General features: G+C 38.0%; 1 protein-coding gene across 2 annotated transcripts in view; it reads left to right on the plus strand.

Annotated features, from left to right (window-relative positions):
• Nucleotides 1-24,556, plus strand: part of prkcbb (protein kinase C, beta b) — a 125,991-nt gene that overhangs the window by 91,500 nt on the left and 9,935 nt on the right. The window contains exons 12-17 of one of the 2 annotated variants that reach the window (XM_017461337.3): nucleotides 1,977-2,039; nucleotides 2,846-2,984; nucleotides 5,671-5,751; nucleotides 5,845-5,952; nucleotides 7,071-7,211; nucleotides 14,742-15,717. In XM_017461337.3, the coding sequence (XP_017316826.2) occupies nucleotides 1,977-2,039; nucleotides 2,846-2,984; nucleotides 5,671-5,751; nucleotides 5,845-5,952; nucleotides 7,071-7,211; nucleotides 14,742-14,900 (691 nt within the window). In that variant the 3' untranslated portion in view covers nucleotides 14,901-15,717. Of the gene's footprint in view, nucleotides 1-1,976; nucleotides 2,040-2,845; nucleotides 2,985-5,670; nucleotides 5,752-5,844; nucleotides 5,953-7,070; nucleotides 7,212-14,741; nucleotides 15,718-24,556 lie in introns of those variants that run through there. The other variant, XM_047151977.2, reaches the window with a different exon arrangement.

Consider the following 24,556-nt stretch of genomic DNA (forward strand, 5'->3'; position numbering starts at 1 on the left):
ATACAGTATACCACAGTTTGACCCACTATTTGGGACACAGTCTTGAACATTCTTTGTCTCTCCCTTGATCAATATGTGTCTGTCTCTCACTCTTTTTACCTGTCTCTCTCTCTCTCTCTCTGACCTATCTCCCTGTCTACTGCTGGTTGATTAGGTGTGAATGAAGACAAGTGTAGGTAAAGTAAAGCCCATTTTCTCTCTCACACACCCCTAGTCACAGCCATTTATCCCTCACTCTTCTTGTTTATTTTCGATTTAAACCATAAATTACTTCCTGAACGGAAAAACACAGCAAACGGAATGAAAACGAGAGAGGAAAGGAGAGAGAGATAGAGAGAGAGAAAAAGAGAAAGGATAAAGGCTGTGCCTATACAAAAGGTGACTGTGCTGACCTTTAATCTCCTTTCAGATGTCTCCCTCTCTTTACTTATTTTTCTCTTGTTGGTTTCCCATCATAGGTTTTCTCTCGCTCCATTGAGTTGATTTCTCACATTTATTCCTTCTGTGCTGAAGAAGCTTTCCTCTTTCTCACAGAGAGACAGATGTAGATAGAGGGAGAAGATGAGATGAAGGCACCAGTTTTATTAGACAGACTTTAGGGAAGACTCAGATCTTTAGCTGTAGGCATTTAGCATTACTATTACATCCATGACACTGGAAATGTTTTGTAACCAAATGTTACATACAGGCTCATTAAAGCAGTGGCATTTCTACCATTTTAACATCTACAAACACCGTTATCGTTTATTTGCAATCACCACTTAGGTTTTCACTTAGAAATGCTAGATAAACCCAGGAGATAAGTCTTCATCATAATTAACAAGTTTTCCAATATATTTTAATTCCTTATTTCTCCTCGTGATGGCAAGGCCAAACATAAGATAATAAGACAATATAAAATGCATATTTTATACATTGATTACTTTTAAATATTATATTGTCCAGTTTATTAAATGATATTATTATTTACTATTGTTAGCAAGCCTAGCGTTGGACTAATAATGCAATCACCATATCTATCATGTGAGAATAAACAGAATCCCTAGAATCAATAGTCACACTTTGAATAAAGTTTTAGAAACTGGCCATTTAGGTCATCTTTTTTAATCAAATGTAAAATGGAAAAAACACGTTTTTTTTTTCTTTCTTTTTTGTTCTTCAATGTCCTTCAGGGTCTCCCAAAATGGCTTTGTGCTGTTTTTCTGGTATTCCGGAAACTGACGAAGCCACACCTGTATGGTTGGAAAAGATTTTTTTTTTTTATTTCCTGTGTCATTTTGTTCATGTTGTTATCCAAACTTCATCAATCAATCAATGAGTCCCTAATTTAAGTCTGTGGTCCTTGGTGTCGTTACACTTGCTAAAAGTAGAACATGGGATACTAAGCATGCATTTGAATATATGAAAATCTGAATAGTAACCTAAGTGTGAAATTAATTTTGACAGGATTAGTACTTAGTCAAAAAAAGGTATTAAACCTTAAGGACTGTATTCAGACTTGGCTGTTTAAGTTCAAGTCTTACTTCACTGTTTCCATGGGCAAAGTTCTTCATATTCACACTTGGCTTATGCAAGTGCATGAATTTTTGACCGACCTATCCAGATGATTAAAATGACCTATGTGCAGTCAATTCCTCTGAGGTTGCCAGATTTTTATTGTGTTGAGCTCCCGGGGCAAGAGTTCAGTTAGAAATAAAAAAGCAGAAGTGAGTGAACTTGTTATGCAAATAATTATTCCTTTTTTATTTTTTTTTTATTTTGTATACCAATCAAGGACATGAAATTTTAATTTGTGTGTGTGTGTGTGTGTGTCTGTGTCTGTGTCTGTGTGTGCAATGTACCTTTTCCATGCTTTTATTATACTATTTTACTATATGCAAAGAAGTGTTCAATTTTAAACATTACACTCCCTCAGGTACTATATAATCAAGTACATAGTATATAGTCTTAAAATGTGTGTGTGTGTGTGTGTGTAGGTTTTACTCTGCGGAGATTGCCATAGGGCTGTTCTTCTTGCACCTGAAAGGCGTAATATACAGGTGAGTAGATATGTACATACAGTCAGGTCTATAGGTATTTGGACAGTGACACGATCTTTGTTATTTTGCCTCTGTACACCACCACAATGGATTTGAAATGAAGCGAGATGGGATTGAAGTGTAGACTTTCACCTTTAATTCAAGGGGTTGAACACAGCCATTGTTTTTTTAGCCTTTACTTGCATCAACATTTCTTTGGACTGCATAGTGAAAGTTCCCATGAACAGCTACCAAAGGCAAATTCAACGCTTGGAATCAACTCCAGACCGTTTTGTCTCCTTAATTTGTCATAAAATAACAAGGAAACAGGCCACACCTAACAATGTAACTGCTCATCAGTCAATTGAGCCTGTGAAAATGAGGGACGCTGTAAGAATGGCTGTAATTCCTAAACAGTTAATGCAATATTTTTGTTAATCCCCTAGAATTAAAGCTGAACGTCTACACTTCTATCACAACTTGATTGCCTCATTTCAAATCCATTCTGGTGGTGCACAGAGGCAAAATTACGGAACTGTCCAAATACTTAGGGAGATGACTGTACATACAGACACATTTCATTCATATTTTTCACGGAAACATTAATTCAGTTCTTAAGTGTGTAGTATAAACCGGAAGTCTAGGTTCAGACAAACAGAAAGTATATGACAAGATAAATATGACGTGTATAGATACTCCAGATAAACAGAAAGTGCATCTTCAGACAAAACGAAATTGCCTATTCAGATGAACAGGAAGTTATTGTCCAGATAAACAGGTGTTGGATAATGTGATGCTATCTGTCACCCTCTCTGTCTCCTTTGTAGGGATCTGAAGTTAGATAATGTAATGCTGGATGCTGAAGGTCACATTAAGATTGCTGATTTCGGGATGTGTAAGGAGAACATGCTTGAGGGAGTAACCACCAAAACTTTCTGCGGTACCCCGGACTACATTGCTCCTGAGGTTTGTGTGTGTGTGTGTGTGTGTGTGTCTGTAAATGCCTGTAAGAGATTCACATTAGGATCCAAAGCTGTACCAGAGAACCTCTTCCTGGTGGAGACAAATAATATTGGTCTAAAATGCATAATGCAGGATGGAGGAAATACCAAAGGCTGAAGTGTTTCAATGTAAGTCAACGGAGGAAATGTATAAGCTCTAGGGAAGTCCTAAAATATTGGGATTAGGGCAGAACCAAGCATAGTTTAATAGATATGTTATCGGGTAAATTAAGGTCATATCTGATTATGCTCCCTAATACCACTAGGCTCTTTACACCAGTTGTGGACGTGACGTAGAATGAACAAAGCTCATTGGATGCTCAGTGACAAATGACTCAAGATGTCTACAACGTGGAGCTATTTTATTATGTATAATGACAAGAGTCCATATATGAGTCCCTCCAGGATTTAGTGTTTTTTGTGATTGCAGAAATTAACTAAAAATCAAGGAAACGCTGCAATATTCGAAGGAGCTTGCAATTTCTCAAATTCTCCGGAGATTTTCCGGAGATTAGGGCCAACATGTGTCACAACGCGCCATGTGATGTCATCACAGTTATCTATCTGCAGAATAGTAACTTCTGAGAGATTTCTTGTGTTTTAGGTCAAAATACTGCTGCAAATTGAAGACAAATTTATTACTTATTCTCTCATCTAAATTGGAAAAGGATTCTCTGAGAAGTCATCCACAACAGAGATTCCTATTTCTAGTCTTTTAAATACGTAAACACTCAAAGTATAGGGTCATTGGTGCCTGCGTGAACAACAGGAAAATGAATCACTATATTCTTAAAGAAAATGACATTTATATTTAGCACACGCACAACAGAAACACAAGGAACTTCAATGCAACCCAAACATTCCTTACAAAAGAGTCGTCAACAATCAACACAGAACACTAATTTGTGTTTTGCTCCTGAATTTCTTGCTCAAAAATGCTTATGATAGCACATGATGCTCAATTTTATCATAATCATCATCTATTATGAAGGCTGCAAAACAGTTTCTATAACAACTTAGGTACAGATGCGCAGGGGTGAGCCTCTAAAACATTTATCCAAACACTTCTATATGCCGCTGAAGCATCTACAGCTGGGATACATGTAACACAATATTCACACCAGGCTCCTTGCATAAGGTTTGAGGATGCAATGCAGGAGTGACACATCACATTCTGCTCATGCTAAAGGCCCAAGAGCATGCTTCTTCTTTTTCTTTTCTTTTTTTTAAACTAAATCTAGAACCGCATCAATGAAACATGAGGCATAGGTAAAGCTGAAGTTGGGCCAACTTAATAAAATGTGACATGAGACAGAATGAAAATAAACCCCCCAGCTATTCGCCTTTTCGTTTTTAGTTTTTCAGTAATCAGTGAGCATCACTACATGCTAACACTTTTCTTTGAAACTACACATTACACATAATTTTAGATGTTCAGTGTGAATTGGCCTTAACAGTAATACTTCCCATGTTTTTTTTGGTTTTTTTTTACAACAACAATCAGTATCAGCAATGAGGTCACATTTTTACAGACTTATTACATAAGCAGTTTTCGCCTTCAAAAGCATCAAAGCTAATGAAAACGGTTAGGGTTTAATGCAAGCATTTACATATAACAGACCAAACACTTTCTTCTTGTCAAACATTTATCTTATCAAATAGTTCTACTAAGAGCTGGGGTGTTAAACTCAACTCCCAAAGTCACATTGGTATTTTTATGAGGGCCATAAACTAAAGCTATTATGTTAAGTGCATCAATTTAAATACGGTCCTGCATCAGCCATATTTGTTTTTGCTTTATAACGATAACACAATTGACTTATGCCACAGCTTCTATAGTGTAGCAATAAAGAAGAAATCATACTGTATGTGTTTACCTTCTCTAAGAGCATACATGCCCTCACCTTTTTTGTCTTTCCTCATAATCATTGTCTTTATAAAACATTTTTGTAGGTCACTACACTGGATAATGGACTGTATACATAGAGGTACCTAACTTCAGAAGCCTAAAACTGGACGAGAACATACACAAAGTCCAACATTTCCACTCAGGATAAGTTCCCCAGTTAGCTAAAGCTGAAACAATTTAGGCTCAAACTGTGGAAGATTCTTACCTCAATTAAAACTGAAACAAATTAGGCTGCATCAGTTTAACTTAAGAACCTCAGTTCGCTAAAATTTAAACAAATTAAATGTCTCAGTGCTAAAACATGCATAAAAGCATACAATTTAAATGGTTGAGAAAAAATATAATAAAAGGTGTGTTCATGATACCTGCCGGATTGTATGTGCCGATGTTGAGCTAATCTGAAACTGGTTAAAAAAAACATTTCTGGTTCCAAGGGCATGATAAAATGCTTCACACTTTTCACAATACCGAATAGTAGTACATTGCTATCTCCCTGTATGTACTCTATGAGCACATCTCTTGCTGCACATGCTGATTCTCTAAAGCTTCAACTCTTGTTTTACTGAACCTGCACTTCTTTTATACTGTACTGTTATCTGCTTCACTGGAATTAACAAATGTGTGAAAGATAAAGTGTACGTTTACAGCCTAGTGCAATCCTCTTAATGCACAGCAGATTATAATCTATATTATACTGTACATCTAAGTTCTCTCACAAATTATATCTGCATATGTGTGTTAGATCATTGCGTATCAGCCATATGGGAAGTCAGTAGACTGGTGGGCCTTTGGGGTGCTGCTGTATGAAATGCTAGCTGGACAGGTAAAACCAACATGCACGCTCCCACTAAACCATCCTCCTCTATCATTATTATTATTATTATTATCATCCCTATCACTCTCTTTCCTTTCCCAGCCACCATTTGATGGAGAGGATGAGGACGAACTGTTCCAGTCCATCATGGAACATCACGTGTCATATCCCAAATCAATGTCTAAGGAGGCAGTGGCCATTTGTAAAGGAGTGCGTAACCAACTTTGTCTCTCTGTGTACTAATCCATTTCTTGGACCCTGGGAATGTAGGGCACTATAGGGAAACAAGAACATATGTCGCTGGAAATACAGTGTCAACCCCACTTTCAAACCATTTATCTGGCACACTAGCCACTTACATTTCATTTATATTTATGGCATTTGGCAGATGCCCTTATTCAGAGAGACTTACATTTATCTCATTTATACAGCTGAGCAGATTAGAGTTAAGGGCTTTGCTCAAGGGACCAGCAGTGGCATCTTGGTGGTGCTGGGATTTAGAACTCACGACCTTCCAATCAGAAGTCCAATGTCTTAACCACTGAGCTACCATCATTTAACAACCCACCTACTTAGCACTCTAGGCAATTTTCAGTCTAGTAGTTAACATTCTAGTGAGTTAGCTTGATGGAAACTCAGTTTTTGCTACTGAGTTTGAGTGTATTAATTTTCCTGTATGGAAAATCCATATGTTTAGTGATGTGCGGCAAGTGCATATTCATGCAATATACAGTTTGTGGAACACTACTACACTACAGTAATCATTTTTGAGTCAACAACATGTTACTGTCTGATGTTATTTCTTCTATGCATTCTATGCAATAAGAACATACTTCCTGATTTTGCTGGTTGGGGACAACAAAGACAAAGCTCTTAAAGTGTCATTTGATTAGCCAATCACAAACCTTGCCATGTTACATCTTGTTACTTCTTTGGCTTTGGTATTTTCTGGCCTAAATTACTGGTGTTAATTACACAATATAATAGCAACTATTAGCTAAAATCACCACGTATATTGTTGTGTGAATAAAAACCAATAGCGAAGTTAACTAATAAAGTGAATAGTTTATACAAGGTAAAATATTACATTTTGTAACCAAAACCAATAGCTAAGCTTGATAGCAAGCAGCTAATATTATTTGGATTGTGTTATCAAAATCATCTGCCAAATGAAGTAAAGTTAGGTTCACTATTTTAGTGTGTAAATAAAAGCATAGCAGTTTGCTAGCAACATTAATTAAGGTATTTTATTTTTTAAGGTGTGTGAACGTGTGTGCTGTCTCTCTCTATATATATTTGTGTGTGTACGTGTGTGTGTGCATGTGTAGCTGATGACGAAGCACCCTGGAAAACGTTTAGGATGTGGCCCTGAGGGAGAGAGAGACATCCGTGAGCATGGTTTCTTCCGCTACATGGATTGGGAGAAGCTTGAGAACAAAGAGGTTCAACCACCATTCAAACCTAAAGCTGTGAGTCACACACACACACACACACACACACAGAGAGTATACACATACAAATATGCATAATCCTGCAATTATTAATAAATGAACTACTAATATATGAGCATTACTACTTCAAGAGATCAGCAAGAAATGCGAAAGCTAGACCATATCATAAGCACAACAACTCAATGTAGAACTCAGTAGGTAGCCAATGTAGCTTGAATGGGAGAGGATAGCATACAGTTTTGTGATGTTACTTTCATGGGATTCAAATAATAGACTAGCATCAAGGATTCTGCTAAGGTCTTTAACTGTAGCTTTGAGTTTCACAGAATCATCTTAATGTCTTTTAACACAGTCTTCCAGTTTGTGTAGCTAGCCAAACTGATAGGTATACAGTAACTGTGTACAAGCACTTCCAAATAAGTCCAGCACTACCAAACCTGGAACATGTTCAGCAGGGTCACTGAGCACTTTACCCAGCTCTGATTCTGAACATTACACAGTGATTGGTGTGATCAAATGAGTCGAGATGCAGTTTCATAAGGAGCGGTTTATCACTGGCTGTCTTGAGAAACTTAGATGGTACTGAGTCAAGTACACATTTAAAGCAGATTGTCAAGGTATAGAAGTGTGATACCCAATGGGAATAAACTTGCTAAATAAAACAGATCTACGGCTTTAACAAAGTGTGGCCAGTGATGGCCTTTGTATTCCTATGATGTAAAACTACATGGTAGGTGGATCTGGAAATAAATGTAGATATACACCCTCTCTGCTGAAAAACAACAACAAAAAAACAATAGAAACTCTTATGGTTTCCACTACACATACCATTACAAACAATTGACCAACTATTAAAACCATTACCATTGGTCCCTAATGGTATCCACTACATATAACATGCCACCAATAGAAGGCAACAAATGACTAATACAGGCCCAAAGGTACCAGTACAAATGCCATTAAAACCATTACAAATTCTATGAGGGTTTCTATTGTTTTTTTTAGCAGGGACTTAATCAACTGGCAAGTCCACACACACACACACACACACACACACACACACACACACACACACACACACACACAATTGCATGCACACTTCTACACATGTGCACAAATCTTTCTTTCTCTCGTTCCTTCTTTCTCTCTTTTCTCTCTTTTCTCTCTTTCTATCTATGCTTCTACCTCAGTTTCTGTCTTTCTGCCTGTCTTTTTTTCTTTATTTGTTTCTGTCACGTGTCTGACTAGCCTGTCCGCTAGCTGTTTCTCTATCAATACACTGGATTCTTTCACTGACTCAAACTTAAAAATGGACTGTTTGACTTGTAAAAGTCAGGACTGATTATGAGTGTTTAGTAAAACATCCCTTTTCTATTTTTTCCTCTCTTTCTTCTATTTTCTTACTTCTCTGTTATGCCTCTTGCTCCTTTATCCCTGTGCTCAGGAGGTTTGTTAGAGATATGAGGGAAAATCCAGCGTTTTCTCGGGCGGGCTGTGAGAGCGAGATAGCAGTGTGTGTGTGTGTGTGTGTGTGTGTGTGTGTGTGTGTGTGTGTGTGTGTGTGTGTGTGTGTGTGTGTGTGTGTGTGTGTGTGTGTGTGTGTGTGTGTGTGTGTGTGTGTGTGTGTGTGTGTGTGTAGAGCTGTGAATGGCTGTAGTTCTGCTTTATGTGTAAAGCAATGTGTCAATAGTCCAGCTATAAGAGAGAACAATGGTACTCTGGCTAATTACAGCATACAGTCAAGAAAGACAGAAGAAAAGGTGAACAGATTGAAAAAAAAAAAAGACAGATGTGAAAACAAAGAAAAACAGGCATAATTATTTGACACAAGGGCAGAAAGCATATGTTTGTGCTATTGTAGCCTGCTAGCTAATCAAATTGCCAGTACATATCTCAAGTAGCGTTCTACACAAATCATAGCTATACCTTGTTCTGAAATAACAAAGCTTATTACAGAGAGTTTTTTTTTTCATCCATCTTTTAATAAATAATCCCTAAATAAATATATTGTATCTTGTGGTATTAAATGATAATCACAAGCAATAAGTTTATAAGTGCTGTAGCAGTGATGTATCCCAGAGTGCTAGCAGTGAGTTAGCACTTAGTGCTAACAGTGATTATCTCTGAGTGCTAGCAGTAAATTATCTCTGAATGGTAGTGAGCTTTGCCTGAGTACTAGCACTGAGTTAGCACTGAATTCTAGCAGTGAATTATCCCTGACTGCTAGCAGTGAATTATCCCTAAGTTCTAGCAATGAATTATCACTGCCTGCTAGCAGTGAGTTAGCACTGGGCACTCCCTATTGAAAAAAACAACAAAACAATAGAAACTCTGATAGAATTTGTAATAGGTTTAATGGTTATAATGGGAATTGTATTGGTATTAATGGAAACTGTAATGGTGCCAGGGGGTTTCTACTGGTAATTTGTTGCCTTCTATTGGTGGCATGTTATGTCTAGTGGATACCAATAAGGACAAGTAATGGTAATGGTTTTAATGGTTAGCTGATGGTTTGTAAAGGTATTTTTTAGTGGAAACCATTAGAAATTCTGTGATGGTTTCTGTTTTTTCTTTAGTAGGGCTATAAGGGAGAAGTGAAACATGTCTAGCTTGTTTGGGTATTTACTAATTATCATGATATGAGGTAGAAGTAAATACAGAGAGACAGAATAGATAGAATAGATAGATAGATAGATAGATAGATAGATAGATAGATAGATAGATAGATAGATAAAAAAGAAGGATAGATATATAGCCATGTAGATAGACTTAAAGAAAATAAAATCTGAAAGAAACGCTGACAGAAAGATAGATGATGCGTTAGACAGAAAGACAGACAAAGCGAAGGAATGACAGAGTGATGAAGAGATCAACATAGAGATCAACAAGACAAAAACAGGCAGTAATATAGACACTGACAGATCATAAGAAATTTGACAGTTACCCAGACTGCAAACATAAACAGGAGTAAGCCATTCTCATGGGAAGCACTCTCATGTGTCAGTGTGTGTTTGTGTTGTGTTCATGTCAGGCATGTGCCGATATTACCTCCTCATGTCACAATAACCAATTATTCATAATCACGTTTCCAAGGTGTGCGTCTTGGATGCACATTATTGAGGTTTTGAGGCTGTGTTGTTGGTCACCACTTCTGGTGCAACACAACTTGGTCAGTAACCTCTCCGCTTAGGTACAAACACAGGTATCTTTGTTTTAAAACAGAGAGAAAGCTGCATTCGCGCTGTCGTAATTACAAGATTCCGACTTGTAAAAAGCATTCATGTCCTCGTAGAACTTATAATTACAACTTGTAAACTAGGAATTTTCAGAGAGCTCTGACTTGTACCACCTGACCGTTGCAACATCATGCGGAAGTACTCAAAATGGCGATGGCTTCAGCAGTAAAAATGTAGTTATAATGTTTCTGTGTAATAATTAGTATAATTGACTAGTATTAACATCTTAATAATGAAAGATTAGGCTGCGTTCATGGCATGTCTGAATTACCGTAATTACTAGATGGCAGTCCGGATGTTCTACTCGGAGCTGTTCACTTCCTTGGACTAGGAATTAAATGAATTTGTGCGAGATGGTAATGTTGAGAACAGCAAAATTACATTAAACTGCATTGTATGTCATTTGTTTATTTTCAGATTAATCTTGAATTATTATGAAATTAATAATAGTCAATTATACAAATTATTACAGAGAAGTATTAGGAGATAAGTACTTAACTACATTTTACTGCAGCAGTTGCAGCAGTCAGGTGGTACAAGTCAGAACTCTCGGAAAATTAATAGTTAACAAGTTGTAATTACGAGTTCTACGAGGACGTGAATGCCTTTTACAAGTCGGAATCTCATACTTACGGTAATTACGGCATGGCGTGAACGCAGCTTTAATCAAAAAATAAATGAAAGACACACAATACAGTGTACTGTAGCTAGTACAGAGTTGGATAACCATCTAATGTCTTATGTCCTGCTAAATAAACTATAAGTTCATTAATAATGCATTTGCCTAACGACTGTGGTTTTGTCTATTGATTACTCAAATTAGGCTGTATGTTCTTTATTGTGCTTGTCAGTATTCGTCAGTATATACTCACAGATGGAGCTCTATCTGCTAATTTCACTGGCACATTGTACCAGAGACAGGGTGACAACAGATATTTTATGGATGAGAAGATGACTGTGCAGGCCAATATTATGTAATATTAATATCTTGGTAAACATGGCGGACTCCACGGTAAACTACACCTGTAACACTGTTAAAGGTTCAAAGAAACACATAATTCTGAGTCTGAGGACGTGAACTACTCCAAGTAGAACGTCCGGGTTGTCATCTAGTAATTGCGCTAATTTCGACATGGCATGAACACAGCCCAACTCTAAATTAGCTAACTAACTGACTAATTTACTGATTGAGAACAGGTGTGAGTGAGAATTATAGCAATGCTGACTCATAACTATTGCAGCACTTGTGACCTCTATATCTGAAATCTTGAAATTTCTGGTAGATCCGGGCCAAGGGCACTTGATAACCGAGTGTTCACTGGAAGAGGGCTGAAAAGGAACTGATTAAAGTATTCTGTGCCCAGGATAAATTACAACTCCAATCAGTTGGAGAATGATGACAGTATGACCTTATCAATCTCCTTGTTAATGCCTCCCATTAGCTTGAGGATGGTACCCACACTTCTCAGCCTTAATGTGCAATTGATTGTCTATGAGTCAGCGTAACTGTGTAACTCCAATGCAAGGGAAATGAGGCTCTCTGTTTATTGAATGCTTTTGAGAGATCATGATTTTGTATTGCTGCTTTAAAGTCAATCACTGCTGCAACAGGATTATACAGGAGTAAGACCAAGTAATCAGTACTGATGAGGTGAGTGATTTTTTCCAAGTCCGAAGGTAATTCTACTCACTGACTACATTTACATGCACGTAAATATTCCAGTATTCATCGGAATTCGGCAATATTCTAATTAGTATTGAGTCATGAATACGCCGCAGTCCGATCGCCCGATTCAGATTAACACAATATTCGGATTCCCCAAATTCTGATTCCCACCCCTGGAATATACCTGTTTTACGTGCACGTCAAATTCCGTTTAAGGTCTATATTTGCCATATTCCGAATACGATGTTTATATGTTTACAGGCATCGGAATATTCCAGTATACACAGTTGTTGTAAGTATGCCTGAGTTACCATTCCTAAATGCCTAGCCTACAGCTAAGCATCTGTTAGCACCCACAATTCCTTGCGGTCTGAACATGCGTATATATCTCCTTTCAGTGGATTTTCTGAATAAGGTGTTTACATGCAACAAATTTCCGATTAAAACAGGCATATTCTAGGGATGGGAATCAGAATTTGGAGAATCAGAATATTGTCTTAATCTGAATCGGGTGATCGGATTGCGCCATTCACACGACTCACTACTAATTAGAATATCGCCAAATTCCGATTAATATCAGAATGTTGATGTGTATGTAAAAGTAGTCACCATTGTGTCCCTCAGTATGAGGGTAGGAAGTGCTTACATGTTCAGACTGGCTGAAATACCACCAGACAATCCCTTTTCGTGACATCACTCGACTTCAATCCACTCAATGTGGTGTTGTTTATGTTAGATCGACATACATTCACCGGCTGCTTTATACCTGTTCATTCATGCAATTATCCAATCAGAAAATCACATGGCAGCAGCACAGTGCATAAAATCATGCGGATACAAGTGAAGAGCTTCAGTTAATATTCATCATCAGAATGGGGAAAAATGTGATTTCAATGACAACATCCATGGCATGGTTGTTGGTGCCATACAGGCTGGTTTGAGTATTTGAAAAACTGTTGATCTCCTGTGGATTTCACACACAGCAGTCTCTAGAGTTTATATGGAATAGTGCAAAAAACAGTATCTGATTTATCTGAGGAAACACTGGGCTCACCGAATCTGGTCAGTTGACTCTCCAGCTTCAATGAGTCTGTTCCTCAGATTCCTGTTCTTGGCTGACAGTAATGGAACCCAGTGTGGTCTTCTGATGTTGTAGCCCATCCACCTCAAGGTTCGACATGCCATGCGTTCTGAAATGTTTTCCGCTTAACACGTTTGTAAAGAGTGTTTATTTGAGTTTTTTTGCACGATTCTTTGTAAACTGTGAGATCAGCAGTTTCTGAAATTCTCAAACCAGCCCTTCTGGAACCAACAACTATGCTACAGTCAAAGTCACTGAAATCACGTTTTCCCCCAATTCTGATGTGAACACAAACTGAAGCTCTTGACCTGTACCTGCATGATATCATTCTGTCACGTGATTGGCTAGTTGGGTCTTTGCATGAATATATACAGGAGTGGCTAATAAAGTGTCCAGTGAGTATATATGACTGCATTCAGCAAGAAAAGAAATAAATCCAAGGAGACTAATAGTGTACTTTTCAAGGGAGATGATTTCTCATATGCATGTGATTATAGGCTGTAAACATATGATTAATACCCTTATGATATATGGTATGCGAGCGGTTTTGCGTCAGCCAAGTGTACTAAATTCAATGCCATATGAAGTACAGTAGGTAACCTGGTACCCAGACAAAAACACAACAATGACCCTGCATCTTTTAAATCTCTTAAATACTGTCTTAAATGAAATTAAAAACTGGGTTGCAGAGCTATATTGTGTCCATCAAATGGTGGCCAAACTCTCATTTTACCTGTAAGGAAAAGACAAAGTGAATCATATCTCTCTCTGTATGAAACATTCAAAAGTGATGCTCAATATATAAATATGTTGCAATTTATCATCAGCAGTGCTGGTGAGGTGGGAAATGGTGCTATTAGCATTACTAGAATAGATACAAATGCTGGAGGGTCAAATTGCAGAGTTTACCATAAACATGGATAGTGAAAAGGGTCAAAAAGCAGAAACACAAGGGTAGCAGGACTTGCAGTACTGACTAGTTGTTCAAATATTGGGCCTTGTTTATCAAACTGGATATGAACTAACTTATTTGTAAAGAGCTTTTACAATTGAAATATGGTATTCATGAAAATCCAATTAGTTCCGAAAAATATACTGCAGTCATATTCTTCAAGAGCTCCTGAGTTTGTATAAATTTGCATCTAAGGGGCCTCAGTTTCACTATGTGTAATTGGCATGAGTTATGAGTTACATATGAGTTATGTAAATCACTAAATGTAAATCAATGGTGTCATGGACGTGCTTGGTCATTTACCAGTGGTGGTGATTCATAAATATGTTACATTGTGTCACTGATTATTGGCACATGACTACATTGCTTCAATAATGCTGCCTACCTAGACTGCCTCTTCTGAAATGAAATGCGATATTATTTGGGCTGAGTATCGCAGTATGTAACCAATGAACGGCACATGCCTCATTCACACGTTCCATCACTTCACTGTGTAGATGGTGTTCATCAGTCATATTTTTATTTGTCCTCCATGTCTCTGTTCTCCTCTCCTCCATCCCTTTCTCCCTCCATCCATCACTCGTTTTCCTTTTTGTGTTCTTCCTTTTTGCAGTGTGGCCGAGAGGCGGAGAATTTTGATCGCTTTTTCACACGCCACCCTCCGGTGCTCACTCCTCCTGACCAGGAAGTCATCATGAACCTCGACCAGGACGAGTTCGAGGGTTTCTCCTTCATAAACTCTGACTATCCTAGCGCAGAAGCTCAGAGCTAATTAATATTAGCTCCCCCCTCCCCCCTCATCATTTTAGCCAATCATTTCTTGCTTCTGCTGGTGCACGCCTTGCTCCCTACTGGCCACTTGGCTGAAGTGTTTATAAACATAGAAAATGACTATTAGATAATCAGATGCATGCAAAACTTGCTCCCTGCAGACCACTTGGCTGTAACTTACTATATGCGTATATATTTAGATGCATGTAGAACTTTGAGGTAATAACTAGGTAATTTAATAATAATGATTTTATTTACTAAAACACTTGTAAATAGCAGACCGAAAATCAGTACAGGAGATCTCCACTTCCTCCAGGAATGCTCCAGTTTTTCTCAGTTATCCACTTCCTCCAGGAGTTCTCCACTTCCTCCAGGACGCATGAGTGACTTCCTGCAGCCACACAACAGTGTGTGCTTCCATCCATCTGTTTATAAGACAACAAGGATTTAGCTCATAAGGAAACCTGAATATGGAAGGAAGGGAGTGAGGGAGGAAAGGAAGGAAGGAAAGAAAGAAAATGCAAATAAACAAAAGACAAGAAGGTAGAAACAACAAAATAGACAGAAAAACAAAGACAAATACAAGTCTTCTGACAATAATGACAGAGATAAAAAAAAAAAAAGCAACAAAAAAGATAGGTGGAAACGAAGGCAAGAAGACAAACAAGTAGATAGAAAAAAAGACATTTATTTAGATACTGAGAAAAAAGAAAGTCAGATAAGCAGAAGGTCACATTATTGGGCAGGAGCCAATGGAAACAAAGATTGCATAAACATTTGGATGGAAATTGACCAATCAGCTCACTGCATGTCTTTTACATCATCTGTGAATGTGATTCATTAGTGTGATGCCACTGACTTTTATTTTGCATGTCTGAATTATTATTTGAATGCAAACCTCCATAAACAGCATGCATTCTGCAACGGTTGCACCTTGAGTATATCTTATTTACATTAATATAATTGAGCTCTACAGTGATGAGTAGATGATTAGTATTCCTGCTTTATACACAAATAAGCCGATGACAGACTACCTTAGCTCTTATTTTAAAAACAATATATTTAAATCAAAAAGGCATGCTTAAGAGTAATGCGTATGCATCTTGGCTACATTCACATTACAAAACGAAACTGTTTGAAAATGACAAAGGAACATGGGAAAGGAATTAACTGTCAGTAAGGTTTCATTTTGCTTTGCCAAGTTTACCTACAGTAGATAAAAGTTACCTTACAAATTCACCTACCTTGGAAGGGTGATTCCACCTTTTGTGAGCCAAAGGAAGAGAAGAAAGCAGAGCTCTGATCCCTTATTTCTGGGGGGGAATGTAAGAACTGGTTATTATTTACCGGCTTTGTGCTGGGCTTTTGCAGTATTTTCTTCTTGTTGCTCTTAGTTGCAACTAACCAAACTAGCTAGCCTCTTACGTTTCACTAGAAAGCTCTGTGCTATTGTGATAACTATTTTGCTCCTTATGTAGTTTCGTTGCAGTAAAGACCCCTTCAATCTTCATTAAGAAAGTTGTCTCAAGAATTTATCACAAAATATTTCATCAGTAAAATACACTATACAGCCAAAAGTTTGTGGAAACCTGACCATCATACCAATATAAGGGCCTTCCCCAAACTGTTGCCACAAAATTGGAAGCACACAATTGTGCAGGATGTCTTTGTATGCTGTATGCTGTATGTTTGGGCCCCTTAGTTCCCTTCACTGGAACTAAGGGGCCCAAACATCTTCCAGCATGACAATGCCCCTGTGCACAAAGTGAGCTCCTTGAAGACATGGTTTGCCAGTGTGGGTGTGGAAGAACTGGAGTGTCCTGCACAGATACCTGAACTCAACCCCAATTAACCAATTTTGGAATGAATTGGAACCGCCTCATCCAACATCAGTGCCTGATCTCAATAATGCACTTTTATCTGAATGAGCACAATTCTCAACAGCCATGCTATAAAATCTAGTGGCAAGACTTCCCCTGAAGAATGAGGGTTATTATACCAGCAAAGGTGGACTAAATCTGGAATGGGATGTTCAACCATTACATATGAGTGTGGTGGTCACATTTCCACAAACTTTTAGTCATATAGTGTATCAATTGCACTGTGTTCCACTAGGGATTACTGAAGTCCCCTTTCTGATCAAAGCATTATCAGCAGGGTCACATGACCACATATTGGTTTCCTATTTAAGATATAAAATATGAAATAATTGTGTTCACACAGGTATGACAATAACAGACAAATAGTCATATTTATGCCACTTACATAATGGAGCTGTAACCATAAACAGATTTCTCTGGATGTGCTATGACGCGATGGTAAATTTTTCTGGCTCTAGTGCACCAGCTGTCTTGATCTCAGGATTCCGCGAGACAGGATTTCACTGACTTTTGCCTTTTAGAGATGTTTAACATGTTCACCAGAGGCTACCTCCTCCCACAGATGACTAATGGCTTAACCGCACTCCCACGTCTACAGTGGGTCCTAACTGTTTCAGTTTGCTAGCAAGAACTGTTTTTATTTCTTCAGTGATCAAAGAATTATCCATCTAACAAGATATCAATTATTACTCATTATACCACAGTGCTGATGAATTCTTGAATCTGATTTGTCAGAAGGTGTTCATTCATTTTCTATAACAGCGTCTCTGACAGTAGTGCTGTCTGTAATTCAGATCACAGGTTTATATTAATGTATGTTATCATTTCTGAAGTAACATTTCATTGACAGGGGCTTCTAAGGCACACATCATCTAAGGCTAGTAATAAACAGATTAAAAACTGTGTTGTTATTTTAAAAAAAAATAAAAAAGCATTTATAATCATTGATATGGTGAAGCTTTCTGTAAGGAGACATGGGTTGAAAAGTATGATGTTATTTATTAAATATAAATGTGTAATTGTTGGCAAAATTCTATGATATACCGTGGATATAAAAAATCTACACACCCCTGTTAAAATGGCAAGTTTTGTAATGGAAAAAATGAAAACCAAGATAAATCATGTCAAATCTTTTTCCACCTTTAATGTGATATAGCAACAAACAAAATTCAAGTGAAAAACAAATAGAAATGTTTTAGGTGGAAAAAAAGAACAAGAAAAAAATTTGTGGACGGCTGGGTGAGTGTGTGTCACTTACCTGGGGAAGAGATGGCACCAGGATGCACTATGGGAAGAAGGCAAGCCAGCGTAGGAAGTGTGATGCTCTGGGCAATGTTCTGTTGGGAAACCTTGGGTTCTGGCATTCATGTGGTTGTTACTTTGACACGTACCACCTACCTAAACCTTATTGCAGACCAAGTACACCCGTTCATGGCAACGGTATTCCCTAATGGCACTGGCCTGCAAAAATTGTTCAGGAATGGCTTGAGAAACATGAAAAAGAGTTCATGGTATTGACTTGGCCTCCTAATTCCCCAGATCTCAATCCCATCGAGCATCTGTGGGATGTGCTGGACAAACAAGTCTGCTAACATCTTGGTGACAGATACCACAGAACACCTTCAGAGTTCTTGTGGAGTCCATGCCCCGACGGGTCAGAACTGTTTTGGCGGCACAAGGGGGACCTTCACAATATTAGGCTGGTGGTTTTAATGTTAATAAAATTGTAAAAACAGCAAGAGATGTACAGGGTTAGGGTCAGGGTTAGCTCTGTGTCAGGTTCTTCCGAGGAGATTTTAATGCAGGCTGTACTGTTCACAGAAAACAGTTTGAGTTAAATGAACAAACAGTATCATATTGCATTGAGATATTTTATCATTTGATTCGCAAAAATACTGAGTTCCACTAAGATTAATAAATAATATAGACACTTTGGTAAACATTTAATTGCCACAGTTTAATGAAATATTAGGGGAAGCCAGAGTTTCCTGAGTAGTCTTAAAGCAATTGCTTGTGAGCAGCACCATCTGCCATCTGGGCAGCCTCCCTGATAAGTTTTCTTCTTGTCCTTTCATCAATTTTAGAGGGACGTACTGTTCTTGGTAATGTTATTGTGTTATATACACTTTTTCTCCCCACTTGATTTAAATCTTTTGACAATGAGATCCTGAAACCAAGAAAATCCTACTGTCACAATTGTGGAAATGGATGCACATGCAGAAAAAAGTTTAATAATGCAAAACATACACAAAACAATACAGACAAGGTGAGAGAGCATAATGTGACAGCATAAGACAAACACATAGTGAGGTGCAAGTAGTGACTATATATGGACTGGTGCTCATTAACCGGAATGAGAGTCAGGTGCAGGTGGTCATGTGACCGTGATGCAGCGGTGCAGTGGCTGCTGGGAACTGAAGTCCAGAATACCTTCTGGGAATTTGTAACGCCTACAGAAACAGCTTCTCTTTATGATGATAATTACTTTTGAACATGAGTTTGAATTTGACTGCATAATTCTGAGCACAGTCATATGCCCCATTCTAAAAGGGTGTGCACAGCACATTGTTTTTGCCCCCCTAAAATGTTTCTATTTGTTTGTCACTTGGATATTTATTTTGTTTCCTACAGTGCCCTCCACTAATATTGGCACCCTTGGTAAATATGAGCAAAGAAAGTGTGAAAAATTGTCTATTGTTTAACCTTTTGTTAAGCAAAATTCACAAAAGTCCTCTGCTTTCATGGATATCAAACAATTGCAAACAAAACACAGGTTTATCAAAAAAAAAAAAAATCTTTGTTAAATATAGGTGTAGAACAATTATTGGCACCCCCATGAATTCATATTGGCTTAGTGGTTAGCAGGTTCGCCTCACACCTCCAGTGTCCGGGGTTTGAGTCCCGCTGGGGCCCTGTGTGTGCGGAGTTTGCATGTTCTCCCCGTGCTGAGGGGGTTTCCTCTGGGTACTCCGGTTTCCTCCCCCAGTCCAAAGACATGCATGGTAAGCTGATTGGCATGTCTAAATGTGTCCGTAGTGTATGAATGGGTGTGTGAGTGTGTATGTGATTGTGCCCTGCGATGGATTGGCACACTGTCCAGGGTGTACCCCGCCTTGTGCCCAATGCTCCCTGGGATAGGCTCCAGGTTCCCTGTGACCCTGAAAAGGAGTAAGCGGTAGAAGATGGATGGTATATTCCTGCTAGTATTTGAAGTATTTAGTACACCTGGGTGACTAGGAACAGGAAATTGTTCAACCATGACTTCCTGTTTCACAGGGGTATAAATATGAGGTAACACATAGGCCAAATTCCCTTAGTCATTAGTTATTTTTGAGGTTCACAATATGGGAAGTGTCTATAAGAAAACAGCACAAGCATTGAAAATGCCCATTTCCACCATCGGGGCAATAATTAAGAAGTTCCAGTCAACTGGAAATGTTATGAATCAACCTGGAATTGGACATGTGTCTATAATGTCTCAAAACACTGTGAAGAGGATGGTTCGAGTGGCCAAAAAATCTCCAAGGATCACAGCTGGAGAACTGCATGAGTTAGTTGCATCTTGGGGTCACAAAGTCTCCAAAACTACAATCCGAAGTCACCTACATCACCACAAGTTGTTTGGAAGGGTTTCATGAAAAAATCCTCTACTTTCATCCAAAAACAAACTCTAGTGTCTTCAGTTTGCCAGACACTACCGGAACATCAAATGGGATCGGGTTCTATGACCAGATGGTTTGGTGCACACAGAGAGGTAGACATATGGAAACGTACCCACGGTTAAATATGGTGGTGGCTCTTTAATATTTTGGGGCTGGTTTTCTGCCAGAGGACCTGGACATTTTCTTAGGATACATGTCATCATGGACTCATCAAATATCAACATATATTAAATGAAAACCTGACTGCCACTGACGGAAAGCCGTGGTTGGATCTTCCAGCAGGACAATGATCTAAAACATACATCAAAATCAACACAAAAATGGTTTACTGACCACAAAATCAAGGTACTGCCATGGCAATCCCAGTCCCCTGACCTGAAACCCATAGAAAACCTGTGGTGTGAACTGAAGAGGAGAGTCCGTCTGCATGGGCCTCGAAATTTGAAGGATCTGGGGAGGTTCTGTATGGAGGAATGGTCTCAGATCAGTTAAGAGTGTGTTTGTGAAGTTTTTTAAACAAAAGATCCAAAGGTTAAACAGTAAAGACAATTTTTCACAACCTTCTTTGCTCATATTTACCAAGGGTGCTGGTATTAGTGGAGGGCACTGTATATCATATTAAAGGTAAAAAACAAATCTGAAATGATACTGCAATAACATTCTGATATTTTAACAGGGGTGTGTAGATTTTTTCTATCCACTGTAGAAATAAAACACATTATGATATAATGTTATAGGAAAGACTTCATCAACACCCCATCGTTGATTATTTTCCTATAACAGCGTGTCCTGTTGTGTTTTATTCAATACACACAGGTATTATGTATTCATTACATTCTTACAAGTTTTGCAAAATGACAAATCTAACCATTGCATGTAACTAGCTGTTATTATTCATGTTGCAAGTTAGCATGTATTTATTAGTATCCAATTTAGGCTATTAGCATATTATGATGGAATAATGATAGAATAAATTTTGTGCCCTAAATATTTATCCTAAAGTCCTTATGCAGAATACATAACATAATGTTAAATGGGTTGGAAATTGCAACTAAATTACTTCCTGTATCTTGGCACACTGTACTGTTTGCTTAGGATTTTGCTATTTTACGTTCTTTAAAAATAAGGAAAAACACCACAGCAGATCAATCATTTATAAACACAGTTATGTCCTGAATCAGGGCTGTGAAATCAAGTTCTGCATATAAACGCTTGCTTAGTCAGCCAACTCCCAAGTCACAAATAATAAAGCACAAAAATACACAAAAATGACAAACAAATTCATTTCCAATCTGTGCTTCACCAAAGTGCTGTTATAACACAGATCATTTTGAGATATTGCTATAATGAAAGCGTCCTACATTTCGGATCTGCTTCTCTCTAAAGCACAACCCTTACCTTTTAGAGAAAATGGTTTAAACTGCAGATTTGTGTGTTTTTAAAATTGTGATGGCTAGACGACTGGATCAGAGCATCTCCAAAATGGCAGGTCTTGTGAGGTGTTCCCGGTATGCAGTGGTTAGTACCTACCAAAAGTGGTCCAAGGAAGGACAACGGATGAACCAGCGACAGGGTCATGGGCGCTCAAGGCTCATTGATGTGCTTGGGGACCGAAGACTAGCCCATCTGATCTGATCCCACAGCTATTGTAGTACAAATTCCTAAAAAAGTTAATGCTAGCTATGATAGAAATGTCACACACAGCTTGCTGTGTATGGGACTGTGTAGCCGTAGACCGGTCAGAGTGCCCATGCTGACCCCTGTCCACCACCGAAAGCTCCTACACTGCTTGTGAGCATCAGAACTGGACCATGGATTAATGGAAGAAGGTGGCCTGGTAGGTGATGAATCATATTTTCTTTTACATCATGTGGATGGCCAGGTGCATGTGTGTCACGTACCTGGGGAAGAGATAGCACCAGAATGCACTATGGAAAGAAGATAAGCTGGTGGAAGAAGTGTGATGCTCTGGGAAATGTTCTGCTGTGAAACCTTGGGTCCTGGCATTCATGCAGATGTTACTTTGACACGTACCACCTACCTAAATATTGTTGCAGACCGAGTACACCCCTTCATGGCAATGGTATTCCATAATGGCAGTGGTCCCTTTCAGCAGGATAATGTGCCCTGCCACACAGCAAAAATTGTTCAGGAATGGTTTGAGGAACATGACAAAGTTCAAGGTGTTGACTTGGCCTCCAAATTCCCCAGATCTCAATCTGCATCTGTGGGATGTGCTGGACAAACAAGTCTGATCCATGAAGGCCCCACCTCGCACTTACGGGACTTAAAGGATTTGCTTCTAACATCTTGGTGCAAGATACCACAGCACACCTTCAGAGGGTCAAAGATGTTTTGGGGGGCACAAGGGGGACCTACACAATATTAGGAAGGCTGTTCTTATTTTATGGCTGATCTGTGTAAATCTAATAGCATTTAAAGATTAAGGATTGGCTCTGGCTACATTTAATAGCTAAGTCATGAACTAGCTGTGTAGTTAGCTATTTTCACTTTCTAAAATAATATATTAAATAAGGCTGTTACACAGAAAGGTATATGCATATCATATACATAATATATAAAGGGAGCTCGACATTGTAAATCGAAAATGTGAAATAAACAGTTCCTGGCGCACACAAAAACTGGTCTGATATGCACCCAAAAGAAAAAAAAGTGACTTGTGTTAAGCATAAGACTAGTTGATTTAAATGTGATTTTGGATCAATAAGCTAATTAACCAAATCTCCTCTCAGAGCAGTTTATTTAACCAGTAAGCATTGAAAATGAAGATTAGAGGGTCAACCTTTAACGCATTTTGAATTTAACATAGGTGTACGTTAGGAGTATTACTCAAAAGTGTGAAGAAAGAACAATACTATCCCAATAAAAATGGTAGATGAGCCAGTCGACATCTGGAATGACTGGAAATTGTGTATGTGTTTTGAATTCTCCAACATTAAGGCACCCCCTGGAAGGTGTACCCTTTCCCCCCATCTCACATTAGCAGGAGGTGTCTCATCTAATCTCTCGTCTCAGCTTGATTTTCTAGCTTGAAATATTCAACACTCTCGCGTTCTGTGCAGGTGAATGGTTTAATGTGAAATAAAATATATGAATGGATGTTTGACTTAGCCAAAAATGTCACTTAATTGGACAAAAGTGAAAAACAAAGAAAAATTTGCCTACAATGAAATGTCAAATCTAACACTTTTACAAATAATTGTAATGTTAATGATGATTAAAGTGAATAAAAAACCTATAATGACTTCAAATTGTGGTTTGGCAGGTTAAGGATAATAATTCAGTTTTAACCACTGAAAACAGCTAATGATATCAGAAAATGCCTCATTACAGATTACTGGCAAATTAGTAGTGACTTTTGCTAGCAAACCGCTAGCTAAATTAAGCATTTACAAATGTGTTTATTCATTCAGGGTTTATTTATTTATTTGTTTATTTATTTATATATTTATTGGTGTTTTGAACTAGTTTTTCTCTGCCTGTTAGGCTAACTAAGTAAAATAAGGTTAGTTGCTACTAAAAATTGCTGAGGACGAATACAAGCTAGCTTGCTACCTAGTAAGCTAACATCTAACAGCTAGCTACAGTAGCAGTGCAATATTGCTATCCTAACAGTTATGTTTAATCTGTTAGAGTTAGAACAGACTGTTTTAAAACTCAAAGCAGCAAAAGCCTTGCCGATTCTACATTTTCATTGGTTCTCTGACATACCCATCCCTTCTGCCCATAAAAGTAGAAGCTGCTATACAATGTCGCTAATGTTGTTAATGTTTTAGACAAAAAAGGGACATATTTAGAAGACTTTGCTGGTTTATTTATCCACAACTTTTTCTAAGACACATACAGAAACGGAATGAATTATGAATGACCATGAATGCATGAATTATTAGCTCAAACATAGTTTAGCATAGATTATCATAATTTGCATACATTGGGTGATTTTTATCAAATATTTTTCATGTGCTGAAGTATTTTACAAAGCCAAATGAAACATATAAATGAAGATAAAATAATATATATATATATATATATATATATATATATATATATATATATATAGATAGATAGATAGACAGATAGATAGATAGATAGAT

This window comes from Ictalurus punctatus, chromosome 2 (assembly GCF_001660625.3).
Source record: "Ictalurus punctatus breed USDA103 chromosome 2, Coco_2.0, whole genome shotgun sequence".
NCBI classification, from domain to species: domain Eukaryota; kingdom Metazoa; phylum Chordata; class Actinopteri; order Siluriformes; family Ictaluridae; genus Ictalurus; species Ictalurus punctatus.